The sequence below is a fragment of the Rhinichthys klamathensis genome, unplaced genomic scaffold (genome assembly GCF_029890125.1).
Source record: "Rhinichthys klamathensis goyatoka isolate OS25496 unplaced genomic scaffold, OSU_Roscu_1.1 h1tg000802l_1, whole genome shotgun sequence".
NCBI classification, from domain to species: domain Eukaryota; kingdom Metazoa; phylum Chordata; class Actinopteri; order Cypriniformes; family Leuciscidae; genus Rhinichthys; species Rhinichthys klamathensis.
The window spans coordinates 307,501-328,188 of NW_026607194.1; the positions used below are offsets into that span (position 1 = coordinate 307,501).

The 20,688-nt window shown below is 47.3% G+C and overlaps 1 protein-coding gene across 3 annotated transcripts in view; it reads left to right on the top strand.

The window, feature by feature from the left end:
* The window catches only part of ddx3xb (DEAD-box helicase 3 X-linked b), a 20,131-nt gene extending 225 nt beyond the window's left edge, over positions 1 to 19,906 (top strand). The window contains exons 1-19 of one of the 3 annotated variants that reach the window (XM_056243536.1): positions 1 to 111; positions 1,039 to 1,081; positions 1,221 to 1,268; positions 2,396 to 2,581; positions 3,432 to 3,543; positions 4,189 to 4,296; positions 4,581 to 4,680; positions 4,768 to 4,903; positions 4,984 to 5,081; positions 5,163 to 5,261; positions 6,986 to 7,146; positions 7,630 to 7,774; positions 8,470 to 8,614; positions 9,422 to 9,472; positions 14,479 to 14,660; positions 15,026 to 15,143; positions 15,611 to 15,764; positions 16,074 to 16,204; positions 17,433 to 19,906. The exon at positions 1 to 111 is cut by the window's left edge and continues 225 nt beyond it. In XM_056243536.1, the coding sequence (XP_056099511.1) occupies positions 67 to 111; positions 1,039 to 1,081; positions 1,221 to 1,268; positions 2,396 to 2,581; positions 3,432 to 3,543; positions 4,189 to 4,296; positions 4,581 to 4,680; positions 4,768 to 4,903; positions 4,984 to 5,081; positions 5,163 to 5,261; positions 6,986 to 7,146; positions 7,630 to 7,774; positions 8,470 to 8,614; positions 9,422 to 9,472; positions 14,479 to 14,660; positions 15,026 to 15,143; positions 15,611 to 15,764; positions 16,074 to 16,204; positions 17,433 to 17,506 (2,136 nt within the window). In that variant the 5' untranslated portion in view covers positions 1 to 66 and the 3' untranslated portion in view covers positions 17,507 to 19,906. The remainder of the gene's footprint in view (positions 112 to 1,038; positions 1,082 to 1,220; positions 1,269 to 2,395; positions 2,582 to 3,431; positions 3,544 to 4,188; positions 4,297 to 4,580; positions 4,681 to 4,767; positions 4,904 to 4,983; positions 5,082 to 5,162; positions 5,262 to 6,985; positions 7,147 to 7,629; positions 7,775 to 8,469; positions 8,615 to 9,421; positions 9,473 to 14,478; positions 14,661 to 15,025; positions 15,144 to 15,610; positions 15,765 to 16,073; positions 16,205 to 17,432) is intronic. The other 2 variants (XM_056243537.1, XM_056243539.1) reach the window with 2 other exon arrangements.
* Positions 19,907 to 20,688: the final 782 nt, after the last annotated feature.

The window sequence follows — 20,688 nt, forward strand, 5'->3', positions numbered from 1 at the left end:
GAGCAACATACCGGCAAACAAAGAACCCTGTTTTTGCGCGAGATCAACCTTCACCACTCGTTAGTTATGAGTCATGTGGCCGTCGAGAATGTACACGGTCTAGACCAGCAGGTGAGCCGGGGTCCATCGCGGGGGTTCGGGCAGTTTCGGGCGGGTTGAGGTGACGCTGAAGCCGCGCTGCGTGTTTAAGATGGAGGCGCTGCTGTCGATGCGCGGATGATGGCGGAGATGCGGCGCGTCGGAACGCGGAGCGTTTATTCGTCACGCGCCGCTGCGTTTCATCGCAGTGTTCATGTGATGCTCCATTAGAGGGTTTCGGGAGGATTGCGTGTTTCAAATATGGATGTGTGTGTAGATTATGATGTCGTTCGGACACATTAAATCCCGCGAGGAGAAACTTTAATCTGGCGGATTTGAGAGACGCTCGGGCCTGTTGTTTAGCTTCTTCTGGGCCTTTGTCTGACCAGTTCCCCGTTTCACTGCATTTGCTATCAAGGTTTATATTCGCTGTCATTTCATGTCGTAATATACTTTAATATTCTGTACGTTAGATGAACGCAAACAGACATGAATATCTCGACTGAAACATTCAGAATCTTCTAAGGTTATTAATATAATTTGACAAGTCATTAATAATAAATAATCTGTTTAGTTCGTGTTGAATTAAGGCATGACGCGTGTTAAAGGTGTGTTGTGAACGTTAGTGGCGTAATTTACCTCAGCGACACTCGGCTTTTATTCTGTCTTTCGGCTCGGGTTTCGGTTTTTTAATTTGGATGTGGCGGTATTAATTTCTGTTAATCAGCTTTGTGCTTGACATGCAGTTGTCTAAACCAATTTACAACTTACTCTACAGGAAGGGTTCGAGTAAATTAGTGTTTTTGATGACGTTAAATGATAAATTTGTTGTTTGTCCTCCGTGATCTTTTGTGCTGAATGAGCCCGAGCTCTCGCGCGCCCTCTGCCGGAAGTGACGTTATTCGCTTTTCTCGATGACCCGGTTCAGGTGTTTATGGTTTCATCTCGTTTCTCTTTCAGCTCGCTGTGCTAGACTTGAACAACGCTGAAGGAATCCCTGGAAGTGAGTATCTGCATCTTAGACCCGTTTCAGATCAGCTCTGACATCTTGTTTAATCATGCCGTTCAAGCCCAGGAAGTGATTAACTCTAGATGAAGTAATGTGTGTGTTTGCCATGCTAACAAAGTCTGTCCTTCACCAGGGCGTTACATTCCACCTCATTTAAGGAACAAAGAAGGTCCCAAAAACGGTACGTACACCTCCTCTGCGCTGCTGATGTTGAAGTGCCCCGTTACATCTAGTAGTTCACATCTATAATGAGAAAGATATTGTTTTAAAAATCTTTGTAAATGTAAAAGAATAGCAGTGCATAACCATATCGGCACAGAGACTATAGTGTTTTTTCGCTTTTTTCCAGTTGATGAATGATATAAACATTGACTGCCAATCAGAATCCTTTAACAAGCCACACATGTTATTGTGTGGACGGGCGTCAACATCTGTGGATCAAAACCTTTCATCAAAGTTAAACATGAGTTTGGAGCAGTGCCCGTTCTTGCCTCAGGACAACTTTGATGCACTTTTTTGATCCACTTACAGTGTTGACTACTATAGCTATTCTGTGTGAACGATCTTTAGCCCTCGCAAAACTCCAATGCCGTGAAAAACTTGTAATTGTCTAACATTTAAATCCCACTTGTGGCTCAGCGTGTGTGTAGGGTTATCCGTGTGTGACGTGCATCTAGTGCCCTACAGCTGCCCTCGTCTTCATGTTCACATCTGAAAACACAACCGTGGTTTTCCACGGGCGCTTCCGGGCGGCTGTGCCTCACCCTCTGTCCAATCACACGAGGGATCGCTGTGCTGGCATGTGAAGCTCAGACCTGCTTCTGAAACTCCACCAGAGCTTGTCTGAAACGCACTGGCCGTGTCTCTCCGCCCTTTGACCTTTAGTCCCCCTGGCCCGTGTCCTCCTGACCGCACGTCTCTTCTCTTAGCAGGCGCGAGTTCCTCTGGTAGACAGTGGCGTCCCAGTGGCGCCCGCTAGCTGTAAGTGTCTCTTCTGACAGCCTCAGCTGAGGGGAGAAGTGCTCAGAGATGCATGAGTCCACACGTAGTTCTCGGCACACACTTGGAATCGTAACTAACAGGTTATTTTGTCGTTTGTCTCCAAGATCACGCAGACTCGGACATATTTGCTTTGCTTTGATTTCTGCATTTGCACAGTGTGAGGGCGGCGGAGTGGAGCGCACTGCTCCTGCTGTACTAACTGCTTGCGTGCGCCTCTGCGTCCCAGAATGCTCCTCTCTCGCTCCGGCTGCAGCGGCTGAAGACGTGTGTCCGGTGTGCAATAACCCGTGCTCTCCTCTCTCTCAGATTCCCCCGGAGGATGGGATAACGGCCGCAGCAACGGCTTCGTGAACGGCTTCCACGACGGGCCCCGTATGAACGGAGGGAACGGGTTCGGGCGCGGGCCGATGCGCACCGACCGCGGGGGAAGAGGAGGGTTCAGGGGCAAACCCGGCGGATCCTTCAACCCCATCCAGACTCTGCAGAGCGCAGGCATGTCTTATGACCTCTGACCTCAATCATAATCACACACTGTTGTTCGTCGGCCAGAGCTGAGACTCAGTCTGGTTTCCTCCATTCTGTCCCTGATGGAGTTTCGGTTCCTCTGTCGCCTTTGGCTTTTGTCTTGCTTAGTTTAATATTCAGCAATATTGATCTCCTGCATTGACAGCATTATATGAGAGCTGAGCTGGACGATGACATCACTGTTTCTCCAGAGCCGCTGTATATATAAACTAAGAACTTTTTTACAACAAAAATGAACCATCGCTAAACTAACTTAAAGGGACATATCATGGTAATCTGTCCTTCCCTGTGGAAGTGCTGTAATCCGGCGCTTCTACCGACACAGAAAACCTGAAACCCAGTAACCGTGTTCTGCTGAGCCTTTCTGTCTAAAATAAGCCCTTCAGATTTCCTCCCCTTCTGCCGTATGAAGAGGATCTTATCATAATATTCCCGGCCCTTAATCTGCACGTTTCCATTCGGTTCGGCGAGCGCCACCAGAGACCAGTTCTCACGCATGGCAGAAGATCCAGCAAAGCCTGAAACCGCTCTGGCGGGGAACTGGACACTTGTGTAAGAGTTAAACATCATGATGAGATGATCAGTGTAACTCCACAGCTACATAAACGTCTCCACTAACATTCAGAAGTGTCCAGGTTCAGTCTCTCCGTAAGGGTCACATGACACCTTTAAGCTGGACTGTTGCATTATTTTCCTGTTATCTCTGTGAAGCTGCTTTGAAACGGTGTTGTAAAGCGCTTTATAAATGAATGTGAGTTGATGACTTGCGTTACCTGCCGTGTTCTGATGTGTGTGTGTGTGTGTGTGGTCATGACAGATGGCGGTGGGTGGAACGCCCCTAAAGACGCGGCGTACAACAGCTTCGGTGGGCGCTCTGACCGGGGCAAGTCCTCTTTCTTCAACGACCGCGGCTCTTCTTCCAGGGGCCGGTAAGACCTCTTCACTCCTCTTCAGCATGTTACAGGAGTCTGTCGCTCCTAGCTTTAGCTCAGGCTACATTTATCCGGATACATTTGAAAACGGCGTTTTTGTTTATAAACGCTCTCCATCCACACTACTAGGACGTTTCAGTGCGGATGAGAAACTCTCAAACGCTAAACTCCCCTTGACTGCGCGTGTGTAAGCCCTCACAGAAGCGCTGAGATGATGCAGACGGGGAAATAAAGTGTTGTCGCGCAATTCTTCTGGCAGGATCATTTCATTTATCAGAATATCTCTGCGTTCACCGATGGTCAGGCCACTCGCTCGCCAGTGTGTGTTTGGTCTGAAACGCCACTGCTAATGTTCTCCCGCAGGACAGCTAACGTGAGTGAATTCTGTCATTGATATGAAGAACATATTTCAGCAACGGTGTGGAAGTGAACCGCACAGTACCGCTATAAACATGAATATCTATTGGTACAGTAGATGCGTCACATGACTAAACTTACATCATCGTTTGTAAAGACCTCTGTTTGGCAGTCCACACCACAGCAGCTCTTTACCCACTTTGGAGAGCGTTTACATTAATAAAAGCACCGTCTCAGTGTGAAATCGGAGTGTGTACAGGCCTGAAGCGTGTGTGTGTCCGGCAGGTACGAGCGCGGCGGCTTCGGGGGCGGTGGCAACAGCCGCTGGGGAGAAGACTCCCGGGATGAAGAGGACTGGTCCAAGCCGCTGCCTCCCAACGAGCGCCAGGAACAGTGAGTGTTGATGTGACGTCTTCCACTTCCCTAACCCTCAAACACAAATCCTGTTTCCTGTGTGTCACGTAGTTTTTTCCTCCATTAAGCAATTTCATTTTCCCTCTTTGTTTTCTAATGGCTAATAGAATTTTTAATAATTCATCAAAGAGCGACGGAATGAGGTAGTTATGGTGCTCATATGTGCTAGTCTTGCACATGCATCCATTGATATGAACTGGACGTTGCATTGGGTTTAAACCCAAGCGGTGCTTTGCCTGACGCTTGTTTCCGGTTTCTCGCAGTGAGCTGTTCGCTGCCAGCAACACCGGGATTAACTTTGAGAAATATGATGACATTCCTGTCGAAGCCACAGGCCAGAACTGCCCACAGCACATCGAGAGCGTGAGTGGCCTGAAGATCTCCTGCACCGTTCAATTGGGAATTAATGGTTTGGTTTTAATTTAACATCTCTCTGTTTTTTGGTGATAGTTCCAAGATTTGGAGATGGGCGAGATCATTATGGGTAACATCGCCCTGAGCCGCTACACACGACCCACTCCGGTCCAGAAGTACGCCATTCCCATCATCAAGTCCAAGAGAGATCTGATGGCGTGCGCACAGACAGGTCAGACGTCAGCTTGTGTGTGTGTGTGTGTGTGTGTGTGTGGTACACCGCACTCGATTGACACGTGTTTGTGCCTGTAGGTTCTGGTAAGACCGCGGCGTTCCTGTTGCCGGTTCTGAGCCAGATCTACACCGAGGGCCCGGGAGAAGCGCTGCAGGCGGCCAAGAACAGCGCACAGGTACCGACTCGTCTGTCCGGGAACGGGTCAAGAAATGTCTTGGTGTTAACAGGTCTGAACTGGGTGTGTTCTTGTCCTCAGGAAAACGGGAAGTATGGCCGGCGTAAGCAGTATCCCATCTCCCTGGTGTTAGCCCCGACACGAGAGCTGGCGCTCCAGATCTACGACGAGGCCAGGAAGGTAAACCACCACGAGAGTGGCGAATCGGATACTTGTTATAAAATTAATTTGGTTCCTCTTATCGATTCCTTTATGGTGTGTTTAAAGTAATAAAATGCACACACAGTGACAGCACTAATACTCTTGCTGTGTCTTTAATAACACTAATCGCACTAGGGCTGGACCCGAATATTCGTTCGGTGGGTTGGTATTCGATTTGAAAATGTAACATTTGAATATTCAGGGGGGGGGTTTTGCACACCTGGCAACCCCCTCGAAACTGTTCTCATTCTCGCTTGAATATGTTTTACACTATAAAATCTGGTGAAATATAATACTTAACATATAACTACTTCATAAATATATTTGCTTTTTCTTGGACTACTAAAAGTGTTCCTGCAACGGGAGTGTTCTCTGGCTAGAGCAGAACAGCGGAGTGTGTGTGGACAGAAGTGCCTGAGCTTGTGTTTTGGGTTAAGCTGCGTTGCTTTGACATTGTGGAAAATAGAATAATAGAAACACAATGTATTATCCTTTTTACCCGTTATTATCAATCTAAATTAATCTACTGTGAAATATAAATTTAAATTTGTGATGTTATTGTTATTGCTACCGTGTTCTTTATTTAGTTCGTTTATTTATTTTTCGTTTTTTCTTTATTTAAATTTTGTTTTTATTTGTTTAAATCTACCCTACTTTGTCAGTGAGAAAAATATTATAAGACAATATTTTTAATAAGGTAGTCTAATATTTTTCTCACTAACAAATTACTGACAAAGTAGGGTAGATTTAAAGAAGCGGCGCGCCTCACGCGAGCAGGGCTTATATGCTCCGAGAACGGACTCTGCTCGCACTAGTGATATAAAACACACAGGTCTGTTAACTTAAGGAATATTTTTAATAAGGTAGTCTAATATTTAAGTTAACAGACCTGTGTGTGTTTTATATCACTAATGCAGTGTCCGTTCTCGGAGCAAAAGCTCTGCTCGCGTGAGGCGCGCCGCTTCCCGCTTGCGCTGTTCTGTAGTTTAATAAGGTTATTAATTCTGAACGTGTCTCGCCTGTCTATCTATATTGCACCAAATACGACACTGCACTCCTTGTGAAGTCGTTTGGATGAACGGTTCTCGAAATGACCAAAATGCAAGCGGACAGACAGACATAGAGAGATTCCGAAGCTTCGAATATTCGATGTTCATTACTACCGAGGCTCAAAAAATGGTATTCAGACCAGCCCTAAATCACACAACAGAAGACGGAGAACACACACTCGTTCTTCACTGAAAAACTTCTGTAACTCTATTTGTAATGTATATTTTATTAATAAAGTGCAGTGTTATTTTACATTCGATTAGTTTCTGCCCCAAACACCTAAATCTTAAAACACTGTTTGTTTCAATCTTATATTTCTTCAGTTGTCTATTTGTTGTGATTTGCTAATTTATATTTGTTTAATTACTGAGTGTTTACTTTAATAATGCTTGATATTTACATTAGTTCGGCTAGTTGTTTCTCTAGTGTTTTTAAACCACAGGCAAACGCTCCTGTAAGTGTTCTTTAGCTGATGATTTGTGTTCATGATATTAATATACAATTAAATGTTTTGCAATATGACTAAATGTGAATGGTATCTTTTTTTTTTATACCTTATTGGAATTGAGAATTGGAATCGTTAAAATGATTCCCTAGCCTGATGTCATTAGACTAGGGTCAGTTGAGCGGTCTAACCCTGGCGTCTCCTCCAGTTTGCGTACCGGTCTCTGGTGCGGCCCTGTGTGGTGTACGGCGGCGCTGACATCGGCCAGCAGATCCGGGACCTGGAGCGAGGCTGTCATCTGCTCGTGGCCACGCCGGGCCGGCTCGTGGACATGATGGAGCGGGGCAAGATCGGCATGGACTACTGCAAGTACGTCAAGCATCTGCCCATGGGGCCATTTTCTTTTTAATTAAGATATATACATCGACTGAAAGCTGAATAAATAAGCTTTCCATTGATGTATGGTTTGTTAGGTTAGGACATTAATATTTGGCCGAGATGCAACTATTTGAACATCTGGAATCTGACGGTGCAAAAAAATCTAAACATTGAGAAAATCCCCTGTAAAGTTGGTCATTAATGTCCATGATTTGCTGCATTCACTCACAGAAATAAATGTTTTATATATTTACAGTAGAAAATTTACAATATCTTATTGGAACATGATCTTTACTTAATATCCTAATGATTTTTGGCATAAAAGAAAAATCTATAACTTTGACCCGTACAGTGTTGTTGCTATGGCCACAGATGTACCGCGCGACCCGAGACTGGGTCTGTGGTCCGGGTCACGTATCCCCTCATCGGGTCACATCTGTCTGTGGCTTGACCGTGAGCTGTTTCTGTCTCTAGTTACCTAGTTCTGGACGAAGCGGACCGCATGCTGGACATGGGCTTCGAGCCACAGATCCGGCGTATCGTGGAGCAGGACACCATGCCTCCCAAAGGCCTCCGACAGACCATGATGTTCAGCGCCACCTTCCCCAAGGAGATCCAGGTGAGTCTCGGGATGTCCTGCTATAGCTTTCCTGCAGCTCAAACAGTAGAGCGCCGGCGCTTGCAACGTCACGGTCATGGGTTCGATTCCCAGGGAAAGCTAGAACTGATAAGAATGTAAATGTGTAGCTTGAAATGCATTGTAAGTCGCTTTGGATAAAAGCGTCTGCCAAATGCATAAATGTAAATGTGTCACGTCATACAGTTGCGTGTTTAATGGTTGCCCTGTCACGCAAACTGACCTGTCAATCATCTGTTAAAATCCTCTTATTTCCTACTGTATCAGAGAAATACAGAAGCACGTTGATCTGCAGACCCGAGGCATTTAAAACTTATAAAAATATCATACGAATAACATTAATATTTTATTATCAGTATAAACTGAGTCGCTCAAACCTTTATCTAAACCTCTCACCGTCGGTCGCGCATATCCGCCATGTTTTGTAGTGTGTTTTTTTTTTTTTTTTTTTTTTTTTTTTTACTTGTGTTTGTAGTTTCTCCTCCAAAGCACAATGGGTTGTGGGTAATATCCACACTTCGATAATCCACCGGGAATAGTAGACGTTCCGGCCACACTATTCAACACTATACTTTGTGACACTTATTTTAATCTGGCGTACGGTGTAGGATGGACAGTGTGGACACTGAGACTCGGGTTTCTTGGACGGTTCGTTATGGTGTTCTAATGTTCCTCAGATCTTGGCTCGTGACTTCCTGGAGGAGTACATCTTCCTGGCGGTGGGCCGGGTCGGGTCCACCTCGGAGAACATCACACAGAAGGTGGTGTGGGTGGAGGAAAACGACAAGAGGTCCTTCCTCCTTGACTTGCTGAACGCCACAGGTACGTGTCTCTGCCCTGATGTCCAGAGCTCGGGCGGCTCCGGGCGTGTGGTCCGCTCAGGTGGCCATGACGGCTCTGCTCCACACGCCTCATATTGAGGAGGTCTCAGTAAAGTAATCTCTGCTGAGGGCTCTTGGGTTTCAGTGTAATATGAAATGGCCCTCTAAACCAGTGTTTCCCAACCCTGTTCCTGGAGGCACACCAACACTACACATTTTCCAACTCTTCCTAATCGATCACACCTGAATCAACTCATCAGCTCGTTAGTAGACACTCCAAGACCAGAAATATATGGGTCAGAAAAGGGAGACATCCAAAATGTGCACTGTTGGTGTGCCTCAAGGAGCAGGGTTGGGAAACACTGCTCTAAACACCAGTATTGTGAAGTTCAGGGAGATCAGGCCACAGATCCAGTCACCTATAGTTATTTAGCACTTCATATAATGCAGATTTTTTACGGTGATGAAACAGGAAAATAACAATTCAATGATTCAAACCGAGTTCAGCTCTAAAAAATCAACAGTAATTGTAAGTCAGATCAGTGTATGTTTGGTTCAATAACAGTGTGAAGTACATCAGTTATAGAATGAGTTCAGATCTGCAGTGATGTCATCGCCCTGCTCGTCCAGCAGTGCCAGTGCAGGCTGGGTAATACTGCTGAATATGAAGAGTTTTCAGTGCTTTAGATGTTCAGTCTCTGTACGGTCCTCCCATAGTGCAGTAGAGCTTCATCTGAACCCATGTATGCCATACCTAGAATGAAACTGATATTTGTTGAAGCTCATCATAAGGTCTGATTCTATTTAGTTATTCCGAGTGAGGTTCAGGACAATACGGGGGAGAACGTAGAAAAACCTGGTGAGTAGAGACGTTTATCTCTCCACGGGAAGTGGAACAAATGCAAGTCTCATGTCACCTCTTTATTTTGCTTGAACATTGTTTGTTTTCCAACCCCTTTTGCCATGTCAAATGAGATGTAGTTCTCGTATGGTGTTAGGATCCTTTATTTGACCCCCCCCCCCCCCCCCCATGCTCCTTTCCAGTGGTTGGTTCCTTCAGCTGGATCTGTGCATGAAGTGTGTGTGCCGTGCTGAACTGGGGTGTGTTTCCCAAAGCATCGTGACTAGGGGTCGACCGATATGTGATTTTCAGGGCTGATACCGATTATTACAGGTCAAATAGACCGATAACCGATATTTTGAACCGATATATATATATATATATATATATATATATATATATATTATAGCTATGTCTGGTGTAAAACTGTAAATTAATGTCAAAATTAAGAATAACAAAGGGTTTTGACAAATACTTTCTTTAAATGATTTTAAACATATCTTTGAATCTGAGAACTGTTATTAATAATAATAACTTGTATAAAGTGCAGGGAGCACCCAGCAGCATTCTGTAAACATTTTGTAAAACTTAAAGACTCTATTTTAATTTTTAAATAAAATTTTAGTAATCAAAAAGCATTTCTAATGAATTAAAATCAAACTTATTCAATTTATTTACAGTTTAACAAAAATTAAATTTTTAGGGCCTTGTGAAAAACCGAACTTTTATTTTGACGGGTTGCCGTGGAGATCTTTGAGTTTTTGTGTTTATGATATGTCTAACTTTTCTCAGTTGAAGCATTAAAAAGCTCATGAAGTGACTGAGCGTCTCTGGAGATGATGTTTATGCAATCATGTCCTCATATAATGATGCGGCTGAGGCTGAAAACAGCGCAAGCGTCACGCGTGCTCCAGTGTGTGTGTGTGTGTGTGTGTGTGGTAACTGAAATCACGCGTCTCTGCGCCATTCATTTAACGTTAGAGACACGCAGGATTCATATTTAAATAGTCCTTTTGCGGTTTGATTTGTAATGACCTGCTTTTTATTAATTCATCAAAAAGTTGACAAATTCCGTGATATTCCGCTTTATACTGTAAATTCCGTTTTCATGACTGGATTCCGGGACTCCGTCTGTTCTGCATCGCGGAAATCACAGGGCTCTATTATATTGAGGTATTTTGCAACTTCAGTGTAGTAATCTATTGCTTCTTCAGTGAAGTCTGCTGCTGCCTTAACTTTGAGAGACAACTGATGATCAGTGAAGCAGCTCTAGTCAGCCAGTCTCGGTGTGAGAGTGCAACACTTTCAGTGCCTCAGCTCTCCGTGCTGATTGGCCGGACTCGTGACTCCCAACAAATCAGATGTTCGGGGACATTAGTCTAGTCTACAGAGCGGTGAGTTCCGACAAAGGTGGCTGCGTCAGAGCCAAATATAGCGCATTTCAAAATAAAATTATTTTATCGGCAAATCTGTTTTGAAAATGGCCGATACCGATAACCATAAAAATGCTTGATATTGGCGCCGATAATCGGTCGACCCCTAATCGTGAGCCAACTATGGTCACAAGCTCCGTCGTTATCAGCAGTTCAGCGAGTCGTAGTTACAGCAAACATTCGCAAACAGCATCGCAGAGGAGTGTGTGTGAGCGACCGCATCGCAGAGTGTGTGTGAGCGACCGCATCGCAGAGGAGTGTGTGTGAGCGACCGCATCGCAGAGGAGTGTGTGAGCATCGCAGAGGAGTGTGTGTGAGCGACCGCATCGCAGAGGAGTGTGTGTGAGCGACAGCATCGCAGAGGAGTGTGTGTGAGCGACCGCATCGCAGAGGAGTGTGTGAGCATCGCAGAGGAGTGTGTGTGAGCGACCGCATCGCAGAGGAGTGTGTGTGAGCGACCGCATCGCAGAGGAGTGTGTGTGAGCGACCGCATCGCAGAGGAGTGTGTGAGCATCGCAGAGTGTGTGTGAGCGACCGCATCGCAGAGGAGTGTGTGTGAGCGACCGCATCGCAGAGGAGTGTGTGTGAGCGACCGCATCGCAGAGTGTGTGTGAGCGACCGCATCGCAGAGGAGTGTGTGTGAGCGACCGCATCGCAGAGTGTGTGTGAGCGACCGCATCGCAGAGGAGTGTGTGTGAGCGACCGCATCACAGAGGAGTGTGTGTGAGCGACCGCATCGCAGAGGAGTGTGTGTGAGCGACCGCATCGCAGAGTGTGTGTGAGCGACCGCATCGCAGAGGAGTGTGTGTGAGCGACAGCAGCGTGTGTGTGAGCATCGCAGAGGAGTGTGTGAGCGACCGCATCGCAGAGGAGTGTGTGAGCGACCGCATCGCAGAGGAGTGTGTGTGAGCGACCGCATCGCAGAGTGTGTGTGAGCGACCGCATCGCAGAGGAGTGTGTGAGCGACCGCATCGCAGAGGAGTGTGTGAGCGACCGCATCGCAGAGGAGTGTGTGTGAGCGACCGCATCGCAGAGGAGTGTGTGTGAGCGACCGCATCGCAGAGGAGTGTGTGAGCGACCGCATCGCAGAGGAGTGTGTGAGCGACCGCATCGCAGAGGAGTGTGTGAGCGACCGCATCGCAGAGTGTGTGTGAGCGACAGCATCGCAGAGGAGTGTGTGTGAGCGACCGCATCGCAGAGGAGTGTGTGTGAGCGACAGCATCGCAGAGGAGTGTGTGAGCGACAGCATCGCAGAGGAGTGTGTGAGCGACCGCATCGCAGAGGAGTGTGTGTGAGCGACCGCATCGCAGAGGAGTGTGTGTGAGCGACCGCATCGCAGAGGAGTGTGTGAGCGACAGCATCGCAGAGGAGTGTGTGTGAGCGACAGCATCGCAGAGGAGTGTGTGAGCGACCGCATCGCAGAGGAGTGTGTGTGAGCGACCGCATCGCAGAGGAGTGTGTGAGCGACCGCATCGCAGAGGAGTGTGTGTGAGCGACCGCATCGCAGAGTGTGTGTGAGCGACAGCATCACAGAGGAGTGTGTGAGCGACCGCATCGCAGAGGAGTGTGTGTGAGCGACCGCATCGCAGAGTGTGTGTGAGCGACAGCATCACAGAGGAGTGTGTGTGAGCGACCGCATCGCAGAGTGTGTGTGAGCGACCGCATCGCAGAGTGTGTGTGAGCGACAGCATCACAGAGGAGTGTGTGTGAGCGACCGCATCACAGAGGAGTGTGTGTGAGCGACCGCATCGCAGAGTGTGTGTGAGCATCGCAGAGGTGTGTGTGTGTGAGCGACCGCATCGCAGAGGAGTGTGTGTGAGCGACCGCATCGCAGAGTGTGTGTGAGCGACCGCATCGCAGAGTGTGTGTGAGCGACAGCATCACAGAGGAGTGTGTGTGAGCGACCGCATCGCAGAGTGTGTGTGAGCGACCGCATCGCAGAGTGTGTGTGAGCGACAGCATCACAGAGGAGTGTGTGTGAGCGACCGCATCACAGAGGAGTGTGTGTGAGCGACCGCATCGCAGAGTGTGTGTGAGCGACAGCATCGTGTGTGTGTGAGCATCGCAGAGGTGTGTGTGTGTGAGCGACCGCATCGCAGAGGAGTGTGTGTGAGCGACCGCATCGCAGAGTGTGTGTGAGCGACAGCATCACAGAGGAGTGTGTGTGAGCGACCGCATCGCAGAGTGTGTGTGAGCGACAGCATCACAGAGGAGTGTGTGTGAGCGACCGCATCACAGAGGAGTGTGTGTGAGCGACCGCATCGCAGAGTGTGTGTGAGCGACAGCATCGTGTGTGTGTGAGCATCGCAGAGGTGTGTGTGTGTGAGCGACCGCATCGCAGAGGAGTGTGTGTGAGCGACAGCAGCGTGTGTGTGAGCATCGCAGAGGAGTGTGAGCATCGCAGAGGAGTGTGTGTGAGCGACAGCAGCGTGTGTGTGAGCATCGCAGAGGAGTGTGTGTGAGCGACGGCATCGCAGAGGAGTGTGTGTGAGCGACAGCATCACAGAGGAGTGTGTGTGAGCGACCGCATCGCAGAGGAGTGTGTGTGAGCGACCGCATCGCAGAGTGTGTGTGAGCGACAGCATCACAGAGGAGTGTGTGTGAGCGACCGCATCGCAGAGTGTGTGTGAGCGACAGCATCACAGAGGAGTGTGTGTGAGCGACCGCATCACAGAGGAGTGTGTGTGAGCGACCGCATCGCAGAGTGTGTGTGAGCGACAGCATCGTGTGTGTGTGAGCATCGCAGAGGTGTGTGTGTGTGAGCGACCGCATCGCAGAGGAGTGTGTGTGAGCGACCGCATCGCAGAGGAGTGTGTGTGAGCGACAGCAGCGTGTGTGTGTGAGCATCGCAGAGGAGTGTGTGTGAGCATCGCAGAGGAGTGTGAGCATCGCAGAGGAGTGTGTGAGCGACAGCATCGCAGTGTTGTGTGTGTGAGCGACAGATCTCGAGCTAGAAGCAGTTTCTCGTTTGCATGACGTGACTCAATAAATCCCAAGCAATCTGACATTCAGTGCAATCTGTGTCTTTAATTTAGAATACATACTAATGTCATTTACGTCTTTGGTTTGTCGAGAGATTGAAAGCGTCGTTATTGAAGTGTGTGTGTGTGTGAACGAGCTCTAGTGCGCAAGAACGAGTCATGAGTGAATCTGGAAATAAAGCAAAATAAAAATTAGAAATATTCCTCAGTGGCCGTGTCTAATTTATAGCAAAACATCTGGCGTTAACTCGATCTCATACAGATTCATTAGCAGTAATGATCACCCCAACACCGGTGACATCATTAACCAGCGTGGCTGAACGACCATAGTTTCAGGAAACGGCCGTGAGTCGCTGGTTGGTTCCTTCAGCGACGCAGCCGCGAGTCCCAGCGCTGACCGGGAAACACACCCTGTAACGTCACATGACTGCTGTTATCTGCGTTTAGCAGGACAGCACAGTGAGGTTCAGCATTGGCTTTAACTGCACTAGTCTTAATCTTCCACTTCTGTGAGATCCAAATGCTTGTCACTTCCTGTTTGCCATTCATTAGCTTCTGCTCCTGCTGAAGGGCTTCCTCAGGTGCTCATCGTCTTCATCTCGTCCACTAGGTAAAGAATCTCTGACTTTGGTGTTTGTTGAGACCAAAAAGGGAGCGGACGCTCTGGAGGACTTCCTGTACCGCGAGGGTTACGCGTGCACCAGCATCCACGGGGACCGCTCCCAGCGCGACCGAGAGGAGGCGCTGCACCAGTTCCGGTCCGGGAGATGCCCCATCCTCGTGGCCACCGCCGTACGTGGCTTTCCTTGCTCCGCCTGTGTTACAGGGCTCATCGGGGCACTTTTATATGCTGTTTGCCTTCAAATGTGTGTGGACGACCACTGTGCCATGAAGAGAATCCATTCTCTCTCTTTAATCCTCAAAGTCTAAACACTCAATCAGGCGTTTGGGTTTTCTCAGCAATATGATGTCATTGCTCATGCTTTAACAGGAGATTACAGTAACAGTGTTTAGGCTTTACAGCAGCTCTAGAATAAAGTTATGATTCACTTCCGCTGTAAAGATCATCAGTGATTGACGACCCTAGAGAGTCACTCCACTGGTGTAAGATGTGACCTCTGACCTCTGAGCTGCCGGTCTCACACTCTCGTCCACAGGTGGCGGCCCGCGGACTCGACATCTCCAACGTGAAGCACGTCATCAACTTCGACCTGCCGAGCGACATCGAGGAGTACGTCCATCGCATCGGGCGTACCGGCCGTGTGGGCAACCTGGGTAACTATGACATCATCATCATCGATACTCCTGCATGTACACTACCCGTCAGAAGTTCTGGATCTGTAAGATTTTTAATGTCTTTAAACGAAGGCTCTTCTGCTCACCAAGGCTGCATTTATTTGATTACAAATACAAAAAATAATCATGTTTCTTGAGCATCAGATCCTCATATTAGAGTGATTTCTGGAGGATCATGTGACACTGAAGACTGGAGTAATGATGCTGAAAATACAGCTTTGATCACAGGAATAAATTACACTTTACTGTATATTCACATAGTGAATTACAATTTAAATCTGTTTTCTATTGCTTTTATTTTGATGAAACGAGTGCAGCTTGGGTGAGCTGAAGAGGCCGCTTTTAAAAACATTACAAGGCTTGCGACCCGAACGTTAGACTGGTAGTGTGGGCTTCATCTGCGGTGTGAGTCCCAGTCTGACTCGTGCTCGCTGTGCTCGCCACAGGTCTCGCTACGTCGTTCTTCAACGATAAGAACGGCAACATCACGAAGGACCTGCTGGACATCCTGGTGGAGGCGAAGCAGGAGGTGCCGTCGTGGCTGGAGAGCCTGGCCTACGAACACCAGCACAAGAGCAGCACCCGCGGGCGCTCCAAGAGGTCAGCACACACACCTGCCCTTCACCTCACCACACACACACCGCACACACCTGCCCTTCACCTCACCACACACACACCGCACACACCTGCCCTTTCCCTTCACCACACACACACTCACATACGTACATACTCGCTCACGCACACACACACACATCCGTACTCACTCACACATACACACTCTCCCACACGTACAGACACACTACTCACTCTCACACATATATTCACACACACACACACACGCCAGGCATTGCTCAGGAGTGTTATGATCTTCTCGTGGACTCCTCGTTAAACTGGTTCTGTGTTCCTCAGGTTCTCCGGTGGGTTTGGAGCCCGAGACTACCGTCAGACCAGCAACAGCACCAGCAGCGGCGGCTTCGGCAGCCGGGGGGGCCGCAGCACTGGGGGCCACGGGGGGAACCGCGGCTTCGGCGGCGGTGGCGGTAAGGCTCATCCGGACCTCCCTAACCCTGGCGGTAACTGCAGTACACACGCGTCAACACTTCAACTGGATCAACCTTGCATCAGTTATACATGCATTTGTAACAATATCTGTTCTTATCGAAGCCAACTTTGAACATTTTGTTGATCCACTTCAAATGTTGACTACTGTGTTTTCCACTCTGGTTGAGTGACAGCAGGGCTCGACATTAGCGCTTGTCCAGGACTAGCGGATGTTTTTGAAGGGGCAAGTGAAGGAATTACTCCCGGCCGGACGGGTAGCCGATTAAAACCTCAATAACAAAAACCACTAGTGAATCACTAAAACGAGAGTGATTCTGATTTGATTACATTTATTGTGAGTTGCGATCGATAGTGGATAATGAATGTAATCCTGACGGTAGCGAGGTTGTGTTGAGGCTCTCGAGGAGAATCTACACGAGCGCACACGACTCGGCTGACCCCACACTGCCGATCATTCAAAATGTGCAGTTTGTGTTTTTAACACATGAGTTCCGCAACCTCACGAGTGCTGTTTTCCTGACCGTCATGACTGAAAATGTCACATTGATTTCATATGAAAAATTAAGTCACTTGAATTTTAGACGCGATATTGACTTCGTTTCAGCTGTGAAAATACCATCGCAGATCTCTCAGCTACACTCAACCGGGCTTCAGTCCTGAACGATTCAGCGTGTGGAGCGAGTAAATAAATTTGTATAAATAAATTAATAAATTTGAATTATTGATCAAGTTTAGGAATTTCAAATGAAAGATGAAGCATATATTTAATAAGATTTAGGGGGAAATGCCCCTTAAAGGTGCAGATATTACAATATGCGGATTTAAATATCAAAGCTGATTAAACAATGAGAATATTGCTTCAGAATAAGTATTTGCAACACACCGGACAAGCAACTGTTTTTGCTGGGACAAGCGATGACGCATTAGTTGAGCTTCTTTACCCAGGCGAGTCACTGTTCTCATCAACAGCAGCCTGGCAGAGTTACATGTCCTGAGACATACTAACATATTACAATACACACACTTAAAAAGTGGATAAAACACTCCCTAAAAGTAATAATGACTCCAATTTGAATGACTTTAGTAGCACATTCTAATCATTTGGAGCAGCAGAGCCTAAAGTGGAGTCTATTAGCTGTCGGAAAGAGGAGTGTGTGACGCCTACCGCTCGAGTGCATCTGAACGTGTGTGTGTGTGTGTCCTCAGGTGGCTTCGGGAACTTCTACAGCAGTGATGGCTATGGAGGGAACTACTCTCAGGTGGACTGGTGGGGTAACTGAGACCCCCCCCCCCCCCTCCTCCTCCTCCACCCCACTCCCCATTACAGTGGATCACCATGCCAAACTCACTGAACGGAAACCACATGATGTACCATAGCCAGACTATATACCCTGTGTAGCTTTGAAGAACTTTGCAGTACATTACCAGCTGTGATTCTCTGACCCCACCCGGAGAGGCTTTCGCCCCGTGGGATTGTGGGATGCCAGGACAGCGAAGGCTTGGCCGTAGCAGGAAGCAGTGTCCCGAACCCGTGCTGAAGGCGGAGCCGAGTTTGCTTTCGGTTCCCGGACTCTAGTTTTCCACTACATCTCATTTCTTTATACTAAATGAGAATCATTCGTTTGTTAATGTACTGTGCCTTTAAATTTATACTCGCTGTGTTTTGGTTTGTTTTTCTTCTTTTTTTAAATGTCTGGCTGACAGTTGTTTCCCCTCTTTTCTTTTCTCTTTTCTTTCTTTGTTTTCTCCCCCAAATGACTTTTTTGTTTTGGATGGTATAACAAAATAAGCTTGGATGTAATCAAACCTTGGCAAACTCTGGGATGGTCTGTCGCAACCGCGTTTTGAACTGAAATTTCTGATGGGGTCACCAGTGCTGATGTCACATGGGCCTGACCCCTACGCCCCGCCCCTCCCCCCGCCCCCCGATTGGCTCGTTCCCTCTTGTGTGGTAAAACCGCATCACAAGGGAGTTAAAATATCGAATGCTTGCTCACTCTATCCTGTAGAGGTATCTATAAGAGACAGTAGTCTTCTGAGAAAAGAAACCAAGCCATTCCAGTATATGATAATCTTAAATTTGATTGTTGTGATGAACCGTGTCTGCCTCCGCCACTCCGCTGTGTAACTCTACCATTGAGGCAGCTAAGCTAGTTCACTAACACACACACACTAGCCGTTTAGTGGTGTTGCTAGTTCACTAACACACACTAGCCGTTTAGTGGTGTTGGATTACTTTATTTAACTTGTTTTCTTTTAAAATATTAGGATGTAGCAATTGGATTAACCTCTTGTACGTCCTTCCAAACCCATTCTTGGAGTTGATAATGGGAGGCTTGTGGCGACTTCCGTAGCGAAGAGTTCAATGGCTGCTCGAGGACCACGCCGTCAGAGCGCCTGGCCCCGGACGCCCGGCTCGTCTCTGAAGAAATCCGCATGCTAGTGTTCTTGTTTTTTGGTCAAGGAGATTTTCAAATCGATTTCTGCAGCAGGCTTTTACGTTCCTTACAAGTAACGTTTGTTCACTTTTGATTTAGATTTTTTTTCTCTCTTTTTCAAGCTGCGTTGAATTCCGAAAAAAGACATCCTCGGCTTTACACGGCTCCGCGTCCCCTGGGCTAGCGCGCGCCGGGGTCAGAGTTCAGCGTACACGACAGGGGTGTGGCTAAGTGTAAAACCAGACTCTCATTGGTCGGTCGGTTGGTTTCCGTGGCATCCCTGGCCAAAGACAGGTTCTTTCAAACTCCCATGAGCCCTGGGTCGCTCGCGCGGGTGTGTGCCGCCGTCCGCCGAGGGCGAGTGGGACGCGTTTAACTGAAGTGCAATAGATTTACTCAAGCGTGTTGTGCCTTTCGACATGGATTTGAAAACGGTGACGTGAAGCCGATGCTTCGACAGTATTGTGTGACTTGATAGCAGTGGTGCTACTCTCGGCCCTTCTGTGTTACGCCCTTCAAGTTTTACAAAAGTCGTTTTATTGCACATCTAGGGTTTTATATAAATGTCTTGAGTGCGTGTCCTTAAGCTTCCAAATATTGTGTGTGAAGATAGTGAAAACGCAGCTTGTTTACAAAAGGGGAAGGGTTCTCCAATAGTTAACCAGGATTGATTTGGGACCAGGGGGATTAGCAGTGGGAATTTAGCTATTTGCACAGATTACTAGATTCTACTTTTGCTGCTAGTTTGTGTAATTTATTAAGCATTTTTGAGAAATATTTATTTTTATAAGCCTAAAAGTGATAGTTTCAAGTAACTTGACCAAAAGACAGTACAAAAACACTGGCACTTGAATGTTGAATGTCACCCGTATGCGTGAAGTTTATATTTTTCGGGGTAGTGTGAGCTTTTTAATGTTTACGGTCCGCCAAAATTCGCATCTGTAATGGTCTCGCCGACTAAACGTTTCAATCCGATCAATCGAACTCTGAATTGGCAGCCACGATTTGAATGCTAAACAACCATGCCAAGGTTTGGGAAAAAGTTACAGAAATATTTTTGTAAATGTGTATCAGTGCAAAGTGTTCAGATTCTCCAGTTGTTCTTCTGTTTGTTTGTTTTTGTTTTTCCGGTATTTATTTTTATTTTTTGTTTGTCTTTACCCCCAGTGAATGTCTGGCACACGGCAATCTTAAGTAACAGAAACATGTGGTTATTCTCTATTGTTGCATTTGCATACTGGGCGCTGGTGTTCTCTGACGGGATTGGCCGAGAGCCTTCGCTGTGGAAGCCGTGGAGGGCATGGGCGAGGCTTTCGGTCACCTGATCGTGTGGGAGAACATCACCCGAGCCCTTAGAGTTAGAGTATTTGCTTTACGTACTAGTTTAGAGGCTGTGCACTGCACGAAAAATGAAAATGTGTGTTTATCGTATGATTTTACCAAATTAAAGTTGGAAATTGCAAATACTGAAACTTGTCGTGTGTGTGAATCACTCATGCCTGAACGCTTGAGCACATCGGGTACCAGGGCTCGTGTGCGGTCCGGGAGAGTCCGCTGGCTCTGTGCTTCGGATGGAGCAAAAACAGTATTCAGTCCGAGTGTGAAATGCTCCAAGTCTGGAAATTATTCATTAATTTAAATAAAGCACCTGCTCATGCTGCACGTGTAGCATCTTTGTTTGGATTGTGATTAAATTCAGTGGTTGCCTCTAATTTCAAATGGTTACGGATGTTCAAGGCCTCTTATTGGCAGCCGGTTTTGGATTTGCCCAATTTGCTTGTAAAAAAAAAACAATATCAGCCATGAAACGTCATGATTGGTGCATCACTCCTGTTTTCATTCTCTACAAAAGTGTTTTTAAATATAACTCTTTAGAGTGTGGTTCTGCCCCCCAGTGCTCGCGGGGACGGTGACTCGTGTTTCGCTCATCACAGCGGAGGAAGTGCTGGTGCTGGAGTTCCTGCAGTGACGTTTGTGTAAAGTGTGTTTGCAAAAAGAACACTGAAGGCTTAAATCTGTATTGA